The sequence below is a fragment of the Camellia sinensis genome, chromosome 12 (genome assembly GCF_055761805.1).
Source record: "Camellia sinensis isolate YWXY chromosome 12, ASM5576180v1, whole genome shotgun sequence".
In the NCBI taxonomy this organism is placed as follows: Eukaryota; Viridiplantae; Streptophyta; class Magnoliopsida; order Ericales; family Theaceae; genus Camellia; species Camellia sinensis.
Genome location: NC_138972.1, coordinates 60,081,442 through 60,093,861, shown reverse-complemented (window position 1 = coordinate 60,093,861; position 12,420 = coordinate 60,081,442). Strand labels below are relative to the sequence as shown.

The 12,420-nt window shown below is 38.4% G+C and overlaps 1 protein-coding gene across 1 annotated transcript; it reads right to left on the bottom strand.

Moving 5' to 3' along the window:
• Positions 1–1,452: 1,452 nt before the first annotated feature.
• On the bottom strand, positions 1,453–2,256 carry LOC145803599 (uncharacterized). The gene has a single exon (XM_082896913.1). The coding sequence runs from the start codon at positions 2,254–2,256 to the stop codon at positions 1,453–1,455; it is 804 nt and encodes a 267-aa protein (XP_082753039.1).
• Positions 2,257–12,420: the final 10,164 nt, after the last annotated feature.

Below are 12,420 nucleotides of genomic sequence, written 5' to 3'. Positions count from 1 at the left end.
TTGTTTTGAGAGATGGGGAGGAGACTCCTAATCCCTTGGTATTAGGATAGGCCTTGGAAGGGGGATTGGAATGGAGGAGATGGAAATGATATTAGAAAAATAGTCCCAACGACTAGAAATTTTTTTTTTTTTACATGTTGGGCATTTTTTTTTGAACATTAATATATAATTTTTTTTGTATTTTTTGTAAAGTAAAAATCATTGTTTTATTTTTTCTGAAAATTTCTTATTTTTTTAATTTTTTACATGTTGGGCATTTTTTTTTGAACATTAATGTTTAATGTTTTTGTATTTTTGTATTTGTTTTATTATTTTATAAAAAAATAAGTTAACAATCTCTACACTAACAACTATCATCAAAACAAATACAATTTTACTTAATCTCCTTATTATCAATCCACTCACTAACAATCCCTTCATTATGAATCCTCTTCATTCTATTTCTAAAAACAAACAGGGCCAAGGGACTATAAATTGCCTTTCTTATTTTGCAAACAAACAATATTATAATGGGTCCTACATTTATAAATACCCGTAATCTAATTCCCTTCTCTATCACCCAAAACAAAATAACCCTTATAGTCTTAAAATTTTTCATGACTGTAATTATTTTGTGAAAGTTCTATTGATTTGTAATTTTTCCAATCTATAAAGCTTTCGTTTGGCATGCTAGGTTTTTTGACTTTTTGGTTATTTTAGTCACAAAAAGATAAAATAAGTTTTTTAACCTAATAAGACAAAATATCACATCTAATCCATAATCATTTCATTTTTTCTCTCACAAAAATAAAAAAAGTCAAAAAATTTATTCCAAACAAAATTTTTTAACTCAAAACTATAATAGTCAAAAAATCAAAAACCTACGAAGTCAACCCACATCCTAAATGAAATGATAATTGGATTTTGTTTTTCAAATATTAACATGAATATAAAGAATTTTGTTGGAACTAAGCCCTGGGGTCAACCTAAATGAAAAGTGGAATTTAAATCCTTGGCCATCTATTATTCGATCTCATAACTTTTTATATAAGAATCAATTGGTTGTGACGTTTGCACGTTTTTAGAATTTATTTTTTGAATTAAAAAAAAAAGAAACTAGATCGACAAATATAAATACTAAAAAAAATAAATTCTTGAAAGGGATTTTTATTGATAAATCTTATTTAGAAGTATTCTAACCTAAGAAATCCATGAATGAATTTTTTAATCTACTTTTTTTTTTGAAGCAGCCAAAGAAACCTTCCTTTATTGATGATCAAACCATACAAGATGAGAGTACATCAAAAAGGAGAGGAAAGGGGTTTGGAGAGGAACCAAACCGAAACAGAAAAAAAAGAACAAAGCAGAGAAAAAAAATGCAAAACAAGACCAAACCAGCCCAGAGGTGGGAAAAAGCTCAAGCTGATGTACAACAGGCCAAAACAGCAGCCCTCCAGGAAACTGATATCTAAATTAGCCACAAAGGACAGATTTACTCCCCAAACAGTACCTGATTTGTCTTAAATTGGACAGGAAGTCCTGGACAGTGAAGTTGAAGGCCTTGAAACTCTGGCTCAACCACAGTGCAACTCTGATTTTAACCAACTCACATAGGTCCTCCAGGTGAGGGTTAGCAGCCTGAAAAATACACTCATTTCGCAGCTTCCATAGAGACCAAAGCACAGCTGAGGGAATGACTTTCCAAAGCAATTTTTCTTTTTTGCTAAGCTTCACACCTTCCCACCAGTGAAGAACAGCTTCCACAGATCCGGGAAGGGCTCCTTGCACCTCCCACCAATTCAATAATGCAGACCAAACCCTCCAGGAAAAATGGCAATGCAGCAGCACATGGCAGATAGACTCAGCCTCAGTTTTGCAGAAAGCACAAAGAGCTGGTGGAGAGGCTTGAAGGACTCCAATTTTCTGGAGGAAGTCTGCTGTCTTTACTCTGTTTTTCCATGCTAACCAGCAAAAAAATTGGACTTTTGGAGGAGCGAGATGGTTCCAAACTAACTTGCTAGTAATAAGGATGGGGCCAAGGGAGACAACCTCACTCCGATAGACAGATGAGACAGAAAACATACCAGAGCCTTCAGCCAACCAGACTGGTTTGTCCACCAGATTATCAGAACAGTTTGAGCCAGATATCAAAAGCTCCTTGAGCCTACTGACTTCCTTCTCTTCCCAGTCATACAGCCTTCTTCTAAAAAGAAGGCTCCAATCCCCTACTGCAACCTTCCTATCGTGCATTATACGTAAAGTTACATCCTTCTCCATCACTAATCTGTAAAGAGTAGGGAATTCATCTTTCAAGCAACTATTGGATATATTTATATTTTTACTCCGTAAAGTCATTTTTCTTGATTTATATTACCAATTGTTGTACAAACTAGTGTACTAATTGATGATGTAACATAATTTAAAAGATTTTTAAAATTTATAATGTGATTAATGAGTGTGGTCAATAATAATGTTATAACTAGTGTTGGTACACTAATTGGTGTATGTAGCACCACCATTTTCTTAGACTCTTATTTCATTATATTTAATATTAATAATTAATGTTGATATTTAACGTTGTGGGAGGAGAGAGAAGGGAAAGGACCATGGCATAACAAATTTTATACACAAATTAAATAACATTGATTGTAGCGATCCCGGTTTCGATCATTCTTTCATGTTTTGCCACTTCGACTGGGTCGGACGGGGATCGAGTTGCCCGATCAGCTCGCGGGGGTTCAAGGGGCAAGACCTGTGCTGCCCTTTGGCGAGTCCGAGGGCAGCGCCCTTGCAGAGTCGAGGGGCAGCGCCCCCGAAGCAAAAATGCAAAATGCATTCGAAGTTGCTTGTCCGCTCGAGCGGCTGTTTATGCGCTTGGGCGGAGAATGTTTGCTTTCAGAAGTTTGACATGTCTGCAAAAGTACTAGGTTAGTGTATTTGACGCTCAAGCGGGGCTTTCCATGCTCGACCCCTTCTCAAGTGGACCATGTTATATCAGTTCGTGAATCTGATATTTTAGATCACTTTTCAGTCATCTCTCTCTAAAACTCTCCAGAATTCCAGATCGGGAGCTTCTCTCTCTAGAAGTCATCTTCTCTCTTTGATTTCTCCAAATCCATTGGGATTTAGACCTAAGTTCTTCACTAAAGTTGGTTATCATCTCGAGGGTTTTGTTGTGTGCGGTGAAGATCGAGTTTCGATACCGTTGATTTTGGGGGTTTCATCTCATTTCTTCTTCAAAACTTGAGGTAGGGATTTTCTTATAATTATATATATATATATATATATATATATTTGCAAGGTCTATATGATTTTCGAAATCATCTTTCGATAGCTTTGGAAATTTATTGTTGATTCAAGAAGTTAAGCGATTTTGAAAGTGGGTTTGTCTCTTATTCTTTTAAAATGATCTTATGGGTTTTGATCTTCGTTGATTGAAGAAAAGATGATTTTGGAAAGTTTTCTTTCAAAGGATTTGAGTTGTATAGTTTTGGTGAGAAAACCTAGAATTTGGAGATTTTTTTAAAAGAGACTAAAAATCCATGAATGTTATTGTTGTATTTATTTTGTATGTCAAAATAAATAGATGTTTGGAAAATTTCTTATTTATATTTATATAAATGATGAATTTCGGGGAATATGAGAATTGTTATTCATTTTGAAAATTAATGTTCAAAACGTTAAAATAGTCTTGAAATGACTAATTGTTGAGGACACTTGAGAAGAGGGAATTGTGTTATTCCTTGGATGATGAATTGGAATAAAAGTATTTATATTCATCTTGTGTTATTGGCATAACAATTCATTTGATTACATTAAACTTTGAAAGTTGATTTGAAAACTTGCATCGAGAAAAGAATGTTGAGAAACAAGTTTTCATGAAATGGTTTTGGGGTAAATACGTTGGTAAGTTTTGATAGGTGGTATAGATGATATTGAATAAGTTGGCTTGAGAGTCCGGGGTGAAAGACCGAAAACCCATGCGAATTGGTGTCGAGCCTTCCGGTTAATACCAATAAAAATGACAATTTGGTAGTACTTGTATAGTCTACTTGCATACACCGACCTAGGGATTACCAAAGTTGTATTTATCGCTCTTGAAATAAATTGTTAAGTTTTGAACAATTGAAATTGCATGACATCATTAAGCATGATGGTTTTCAAAAGATAAAAATGTGATTTATCTTAAAAAAGGGGCATAGCATGGCATGCGCATTTCATCTCTTGAGACTTGTATAAAATGTATATACTTTGTTAAGGATTACCTACTGGGCTTTATGCTCACCCTACGGGATTTTTGTGCAGGAAAAGACGTGGTAATGCCGCCTAACTAAAGGCGACGAAATGTGTGTTGAGAGTACGAGACTTTCATTTTGCTGTGACTCTGTGTGTAAGCCAAGGGCTGTATATGTGTGGCTTGGAGTAACCGTTTTGTGTAATCAAGCTCAAGCTTTGGAAACTTGTAAACCCTTGGGGGTATTTATTTGTTTATTTACTTGTTGTTGGATTAATGTATTGTTGCATGAAGAACTATTGTATCATGTAATGTAAGTTTGGAGATTTATATTCGGTTTTCTTTGAAAGAGCCATGATTGTTGTATTATCATTTGGGTTATAAATTTGGGACGTTACAACTTGGTATCAAAGTTACCGAATTTGAATACTTGGAGTAGGGGTGAGCAGCGGATATACCGATCCGCCAAAACCGACCGAACCGAACCGATCCGCTGCATTTTGGACGGATGCGTGATGACGAGCGGACGGTTGCGGATTGATTTTCTCCAATCCGCCAATTTGGCGGACGGATGGCAGATTTGAGATTTTTTGGCCGCAACCGAACCGCCAAACCGCCAAAACGCGAGCACCCCTAGTAATTTATAAGACTTTGTATTTTCAATTTGTTTAAATATTATGTTTGTGTTTTCAATTAAAAAAGAATTTAAATATTCTGTTGAAAAAAAGTTTTCAACTTGAATATATTTTTTGAATTGAAAAAAATAAACGTATTATTCATCTATATTTTTTAGTTTTTAAATCTAACTCTAAAAATAATAAATAGAAAATATGATATATGCTTGTTAGTTTTTGTTTTCAAAAATATATGTAGATGTAACAATACAGAGACATTCAATCTATACTACTGCTCTATTCATGGTTTTGGTAGTTTGAATTGTTATTATATTTTAAGAATCACAGATTGTAATACTTTATGGGGATGAATCATGCTGTGATTGTAATATGTGGATGAAGCATGCAGTGATCGTGATATTTTAAAGTTTCAAACTTTCTTTCTTTGGATAAAGCATACAGTGATTGTAATACTTTTTTAAGTCATTGACTGTAATACTTTTTTTTTTTTTAAGGAAGTGCACAAGTTGAATTATGTTGAAAATTTATAAAATTTTAAACCGCCAAACCGATTCGCATCCATCCGCCAAACCGCCAATCTGCTCAATCCACACATCCACTGGATTGGTGGACAGATGCGGATTGATTTTCTTCAATCCGCCAATCTGGCGGACGGATGGCGGATTGGAGGTTCCGTGGCCGCAACCGACCCGCGCCCACCCCTAACTTGGAGCTCGTGGGAAATGGTTGTTTAACCACAATAGGTTCATTTAGCATGTTTAGGAAGCGTTATGCATTTTATGACTATGTGATAACATGCTTATATGACTAAATGGGTATGGGATTGGACTTTTGGGATGTTGTTTGCGCCTGTTAAATTCCTTGAGGTCTTATCAGAAGGGTACTTGATCAATACTCATTATATTAAGAATTCTTAGTTTTTGTGGGACGGATTTCATCGTAAAAGAATAGTTCGTATGTGTTTACATGACTAAGTGCTTATGTGGAGTGAAATTGAATTGTGTATATGGTAGAGAAATACATAGAATTATTGTAGTCGAACGTATGAGTCAAGTTACGAGTACATATGATATGAGTTAATGTGTTAAATTATTTCTCTTGTGTCCTTTATTAGGATATCAGGAGGGGGTCAAGTCCGTGGTGGTAGAGGTGAGAGGTGTGGTAGGGCTCGCCGAGGTGTGCATGAGGTACCAGTCCATAGGGTTTCGATGCAAGAAGAAGGGTTCGGCCAATCTGATATGGCCGAGCAAGCACGCCAAGCTAATGGGGGCCCTAGCTCGAGAAATGGCAGGGGCTTTAAGAGAGTCTATGAACTTGTTGAGGGTGGAGAATCAAGCCCAAGAGAACACCGCAGAGTCAAGGGCGAGTTTCCTTACTAGAGAGTTCTTGCGGGCCAAACCGGATGAGTTCCATAGTGGCCCCGAGCCCAAGAAAGCGGATGAGTGGCTCAAACAAACTGTGAAGACATTTGAGGTGCTTCACATTGAAGATAATGAACTAAGAGCGACTCTAGCGAGTTACTACCTTAAGGGAGACGCGGGTCAATAGTGGAAATATGCCAAGGGTAGAGTGGAGCTGACATGAGAAGCCTTTGCGGTTGCTTTACAAGATAAGTACATACCTCTCACTGCTAGAGAGAGATTAAGGAAAGAGTTTAAAGACCTCAAACAACTTGACACGCCCATGGCCAAGTTTGAGGCGGTCTTCTCTAGTTTGTCCAGATTTGCACCAGAGTTGGTGGTAACGGAAGAGCGCCGTTGCATTGAATTTGAAAAGAAATTGAAAACAAAAATTATGTTCAAGCTTGTCGGAAATATGATTCAGGAATATGACCGTCTTGTGGAGACGATGACACGCGTAGAAATTTCTATATAAGCAGAGGAGGAGAGGCTTCGAAGTTCAAGATCTAAGGGCCAAGAGTCTCAAGGAGACTATAGGCAGAACAAGAAGAGCAAGAACACCTATCCATCCAGTCCCAACCGCAGAAGTCTAGATCCACTTTTCCTTTGCCTAGTGCGGGTTCGGGAAAAAGTGCATCGAGTAGCTTCTCGGGTTTCAAGTGTGGCCAACTGGGTCACAAATCCTTCTCATGCCCACAGAAGGGAGGGAAGTTAATGTTACCACCACCTAACCGATCTCAAAGTCAGTCTCAGTCTCAGAATAAAGGTCAAGGGTTTAATTATTATTAGTGTGGTTAGCCGGGGCATATGAAGAGAACTTACCCACAGTTGGGAGGTATATCTGGCGCATCAAGGTCGAGGCAGACTCAGAGCCACCAGCAGGTTCAATCAGTCCAAGCTTCGCGAGTTAATCAGGGAGCCACTTCGACTCAGTCAGTATAACAGGCCTATGCTCCGAGAGGGAAGCAAGTTAATCAGGGGCCACAGGGGCGTGTGTATGTTGTTACTGTGCTAGAGCAGTTGCTAGAATCCTCAGTTGTGAGAGGTATTTTTGTTGTGTGTAATTATTTGGCTAATGTATTGATAGACACGGGTGCATCTCATTCATTTATATCTACTGCATTTGCTTCTGCATTGGGGTTAGAGGTAGCACGGTTAGTGCCTCCACTCAGAGTAAAGTCACCTGTTGGGGGTACAGTTGATTTAGACTGGGGTTGTCGTGATTGTGAAATAGAAGTTGTCGGGCATCGACTTCTGTTTGCTTTTGTGTTGCTAGATATGTTGAGTTTTGATGTCATTTTAGGCATAGACTAGTTGTGTTCTTACCAAGCTGTGATTGATTGTTACCGTCAGAGAGTTACGATGTACACTTCGAGCGGTGATCGTTTCTATTTTCTGGGGAACCGAGTTGATAGAGCCTTGTCGTCAGTTGTTGACCCTCGTCGTAGGAGCAAATTTAGTGGCCTTTTTGCAACTCTCTTGGATAATGAGAGTGACGGGGCTCATGTTGAGTTACCAAGGGTAGTTTGTAAATACCTGGATGTCTTTCCAGAAGATTTTACTAGTTTACCACCTCACCGGGAGATCGAGTTCTCCATTGAATTAGTGCTTGGCACGACACCGATTTCCATGTCACCGTATAGATTTGCACCCGCCGAATTACATGAGTTGAAGATTCAACTCAAATAGATTTTAAATAAGGGCTTCATTTGTCCTAGTACATCACCTTGGGGAGCACCGACTCTCTTTGCGAAGAAGAAGGGTGGATTGTTGCAGTTGTGTATTGATTACCGCAAGTCGAATAGAGTTACAGCTAAGAACAAGTATCCTCTACCCAAAATAGATGATTTGTTTGACCAACTTAGAGGGTCTTGTTGTTTCTCAAAAATAGATTTGAGGTCGGGGTACCATCAGTTAAGAGTTCAAGAGGAGGACATTCAGAAAATGGCCTTCCGTACGCGTTATGGCCACTATGAATTCCTTGTAATGCCTTTTGGGTTAACCAATGCGCCTGCTTCCTTTATGGATTTGATGAACAGAATTTTTCGAGAATACTTGGACCGTTTTATGGTCGTCTTTGTGGACGACATATTGATTTATTCAACCTCCAAGGAGAAACACGAGACTCACTTGCGGGTAGTGCTGGGTTTACTTAGTGAGCACCAATTGTATGCCAAATTTGAGAAATGCGAGTTTTGGTTAACTGAGGTGAAGTTTTTGGGGCATGTAGTGTCTAGAGAGGGAGTAACTATGGACTCCTCAAAGATAGATGCCGTACAAGATGGGGAACAATCCAAGAATGTTTTTGAAATCCGGAGTTTCTTGGGATTAGCGGGGTATTATCGACGTTTTGTAAGGGACTTCTCTAGACTAGCTGCACCTTTGACTAGGTTGACTAGAAATGGTATCAAATTTGTGTGGAGTGAGGCTTGTGAAAAGTCATTCCAAGAGCTTAAGACTAGATTGACCACCACACTGGTTTTGATAATTCCGGAAAGGGGTTTGAATTACATTGTCTATTGTGATGCGTCCGGGGATGGACTTGGTTGTGTCTTGATGCAAGAGGGAAAAGTTGTGGCCTACTGATCACGACAATTGAAAAATCACGAGAAAAATTACCCCACCCATGATTTAGAATTAGCGGCGGTGATTTTTGCCTTGAAAATTTGGAGGCATTACTTGTATGGTGAGAAGTTTGAGGTTTTCTCTGATCATAAGAGTCTAAAGTATTTGTTTTCTCAAAAAGACTTGAATTTACGACAACGGAGGTGGATGAAATTTATGGAGGATTATGACTTTGAGTTACACTATCATCCGAGGAAAGCCAATGTGGTAGCCGATGCTTTGAGTCGAAAATCTGTGAGTGGTTTGGCAAGTGTGGCCATTCGAGAATGGGATATGCTAGATGTTATTGGCAAGTTTGATTTGCACTTGGGTGAGTCCGGAGAGAGTGCTACCTTGTTTACTTTGAATGCTCAACCAACCTTGGTTAGTAAGGTCATAGAGGCACAACGAGGAGACCGTGATGTGGAATCAATCTGTGTTAAGATTTCCAATGGGAAGGAAGAGAAAGGTTTTAACGTTCACTCGGATCTGAGTGTACGTTACCTAGATCGTTTGTTTGTACCAAAATCTTGTAGAGAGGAAGTACTTCGGGAGTTCCATCACTCACGCCTTGCGGTACACCCAGGAGGCACTAAAATGTATCATGATCTTAGTCGTTAGTTTTGGTGGAGGGGTATAAAATGGGATGTCGCTTGATTTATATTGAATTGCCTTAGGAGGCACTAAAATGTATCATGATCTTAGTCGTTAGTTTTGGTGGAGGGGTATAAAACGGGATGTCGCTTGATTTATATTGAATTGCCTTACTTGTCAACAAGTGAAGGCCGAACACCAAAGACCAGCGGGTTTGTTACAATCCTTATCGATAGCCGAGTGGAAATGGGAGCGTGTTACTATGGATTTTGTAGTTGGCCTTCCTAGAACACGAGGCAATGATGCCGTCTGGGTGATTGTAGATAGGTTGACTAAGTCTACACATTTCATTCCGATGTGCACCAGTGACTCAGTTGAACGCTTGGCAGAGTTGTACATTAGAGAGATAGTTCGACTTCATGGAGTCCCTGTGACTATTGTATCGGATAGGGATCCTTGTTTTACTGCCCGGTTATGGTAAAGCCTTCAAGAGGCATTGGGAATTAAGTTGACTCTTAGCATCGCTTATCATCCTCAAACCGATGGACAGTTGGAATGTACCATTCAGATTTTGGAGGACATGCTTAGAGCTTGTGTCCTTGATTTTAAATGGCCTTGGGAAAGGAACTTACCATTGATTGAGTTTGCTTACAACAATAGTTACCAAGCTAGTATTGGGATGGCACTATTTGAGGCCTTGTATGGCTAACCTTGTAGATCACTGGTTTGTTGGGCCGAAGTGGGTGATGCACCGTTACTGGGTCCGAAAATTTTTAGAGAGACAACTGAGAAAGTTGTTCTCATACGAAAGAGGTTAGCTACGACCCAAAGCCGACAAAAGAGTTATGCCAATAAGAGGAGACAACTTTTATCTTTTGAAGTTGGTGACCATGTGTTTCTAAAAATCTCACCAAGGCGGGGTTTGATGAGATTTGTAAGAGTGATAAATTATCTCCAAGGTTCATTGGGCCTTTTGAGATCTTAGAGTGAATTGGGGAGGTGGCATATCGGTTAGCTTTACCGCCACAACTTTCGGGAGTTCACAACGTATTTCATGTATCTATGCTCAAGAAGTATGAACCTGACCCTTCTCATGTTCTTGATTGGGTTGACTTGGAGGTAGATGAGGATGCCTCTTACAAAGAACGACCAGTTCAAATATTAGATACTCGGGAGCAAGTGCTACGGGGCAAAACTATACCGTTAGTAAAGGTGTTGTGGAGACACCATGGGGTTGAAGAAGCGACGTGGAAACGGGATGCGGAAGTCCGTTCCAAATATCCAAATTTGTTTGAAAATGTTTAAGTTGTTTTTTTTTTGTAATATTCCCTAGTGTTAAGGGAAACGTATTTAAAGTTTTAACCACATGTTGATATGTGCGTTATTGTTTTAAGCATAAGGTTGTTGAGAGTTGCCATTACTTTTTAGGAAATTTCATGTTTATGCATATTTGGGAGGTTGTTGTTAATGAGATAATCATGATGGAAATTGTGGAATTTAGTTGAGAGTTAGTATTGTGATTTGAAAATGAAATAATGTGGCTTTGATCGCTAGAAACCCTTTTGTTTGGGTAGTTTGATTTGAAATTTCGAGGACGAAATTCTTTAAGGGGGAAAGGTTGTAGCGATCTCGGTTTCGATCCTTCTTTCATGTTTTGCTACTTCGACTGGGCCGAATGGGGATCGAGCTGCCCGATCAGCTCGCGGGAGTCCAGGGGGCAGCGCCTTGGCAGTGCCCCTGAAGCAAAAATGCAAAATGCATTCGAAGTTGCTTGTTCGCTTGAGCAGCCGTTTATGCGCTCAAGCGGAGAATGTTTGGTTTCAGAAGTTTGACTTGTCTGCAAAAGTACTAGATTAGTGTATTTGACGCTCGAACGGGGCTTTCCATGCTCGAGCGAACCATGTTATATCAGTTTGTGAATCTGATATTTCAGATCACTTTTTCAGTCCTCTCTCTCTCTCTCTAAAACTCTCCAGAATTCTAGATCGGGAGCTTCTCTCTCTAGAAGTCATCTTCTCTCTTTGATTTCTCCAAATCCATTGGGATTTAGACTTGAGTTCTTCACCAAAGTTGGTTATCATCTCGAGGGTTTCGTTGTGTGCGGTGAAGATCTAGTTTTGACATCGTTGATTTTGAGAATTTCATCTCATTTCTTCTTTAAAACTTGAGGTAGGGATTTTCTTAGAGTTATATATATATATTTTTGCAAGATCTATATGATTTTCGAAATTATCTTTCGATAGTTTTGAAAATTGATTATTGATTCAAGAAGTTGAGTGATTTTGAAAGTGGGTTTCTCTCTTGTTCTTTTAAAATGATCTTGTGCGTTTTGATCTTCGTTGATTGAAGAAAAGATGATTTTGGAAAGTTTTCTTTCAAAGGATTTGAGTTGAATAGTTTTGGTGAGAAAACCTAGAATTTGGGAATTTTTTTAAAAGAAACTAAAAATCCATGAATGTTATTATTGTATTTATTTTGTGTGTCAAAATAAATGAATGTTTGAGAAATTTCTTATTTATATTTATATAAATGATGAATTTCGGGAATACGAGAATTGTTGTTCATTTTGGAAATTAATGTTCAAAACGTTGAAATAGTCTTGAAATGACTAATTGTTGAGGACATTTGAGAAGAGAGAATTGTGTTATTCCTTGGATGATGAATTGGAATAAAAGTATTTATATTCATCTTGTGTTATTGGCATAACAATTTATTTGATTACATTAAATTTTGAAAGTTGGTTTGAAAACTTGCATTGAGAAAAGAATGTTGAGAAACAAGTTCTCATGAAATGCTTTTGGGGTAAATACATTGGTAAGTTTTGATAGGTGATGTAGATGATATTGAATAAGTTGGCCTGAGAGTCCGGGGTGAAAGACCGAAAACCTGCGCGAATAGGTGTCGAGCCTTCCAGTTAATATCGATAAAAATGACAATTTGGTAGTACTTGTATAGTCTACTTGCAGACACCGAC

Coding starts and splice junctions, on each gene's coding strand:
- LOC145803599 (XM_082896913.1), bottom strand. CDS start 2,256: ATGGAGAAGGATGTAACTTTACGTATAATGCACGATAGGAAGGTTGCA.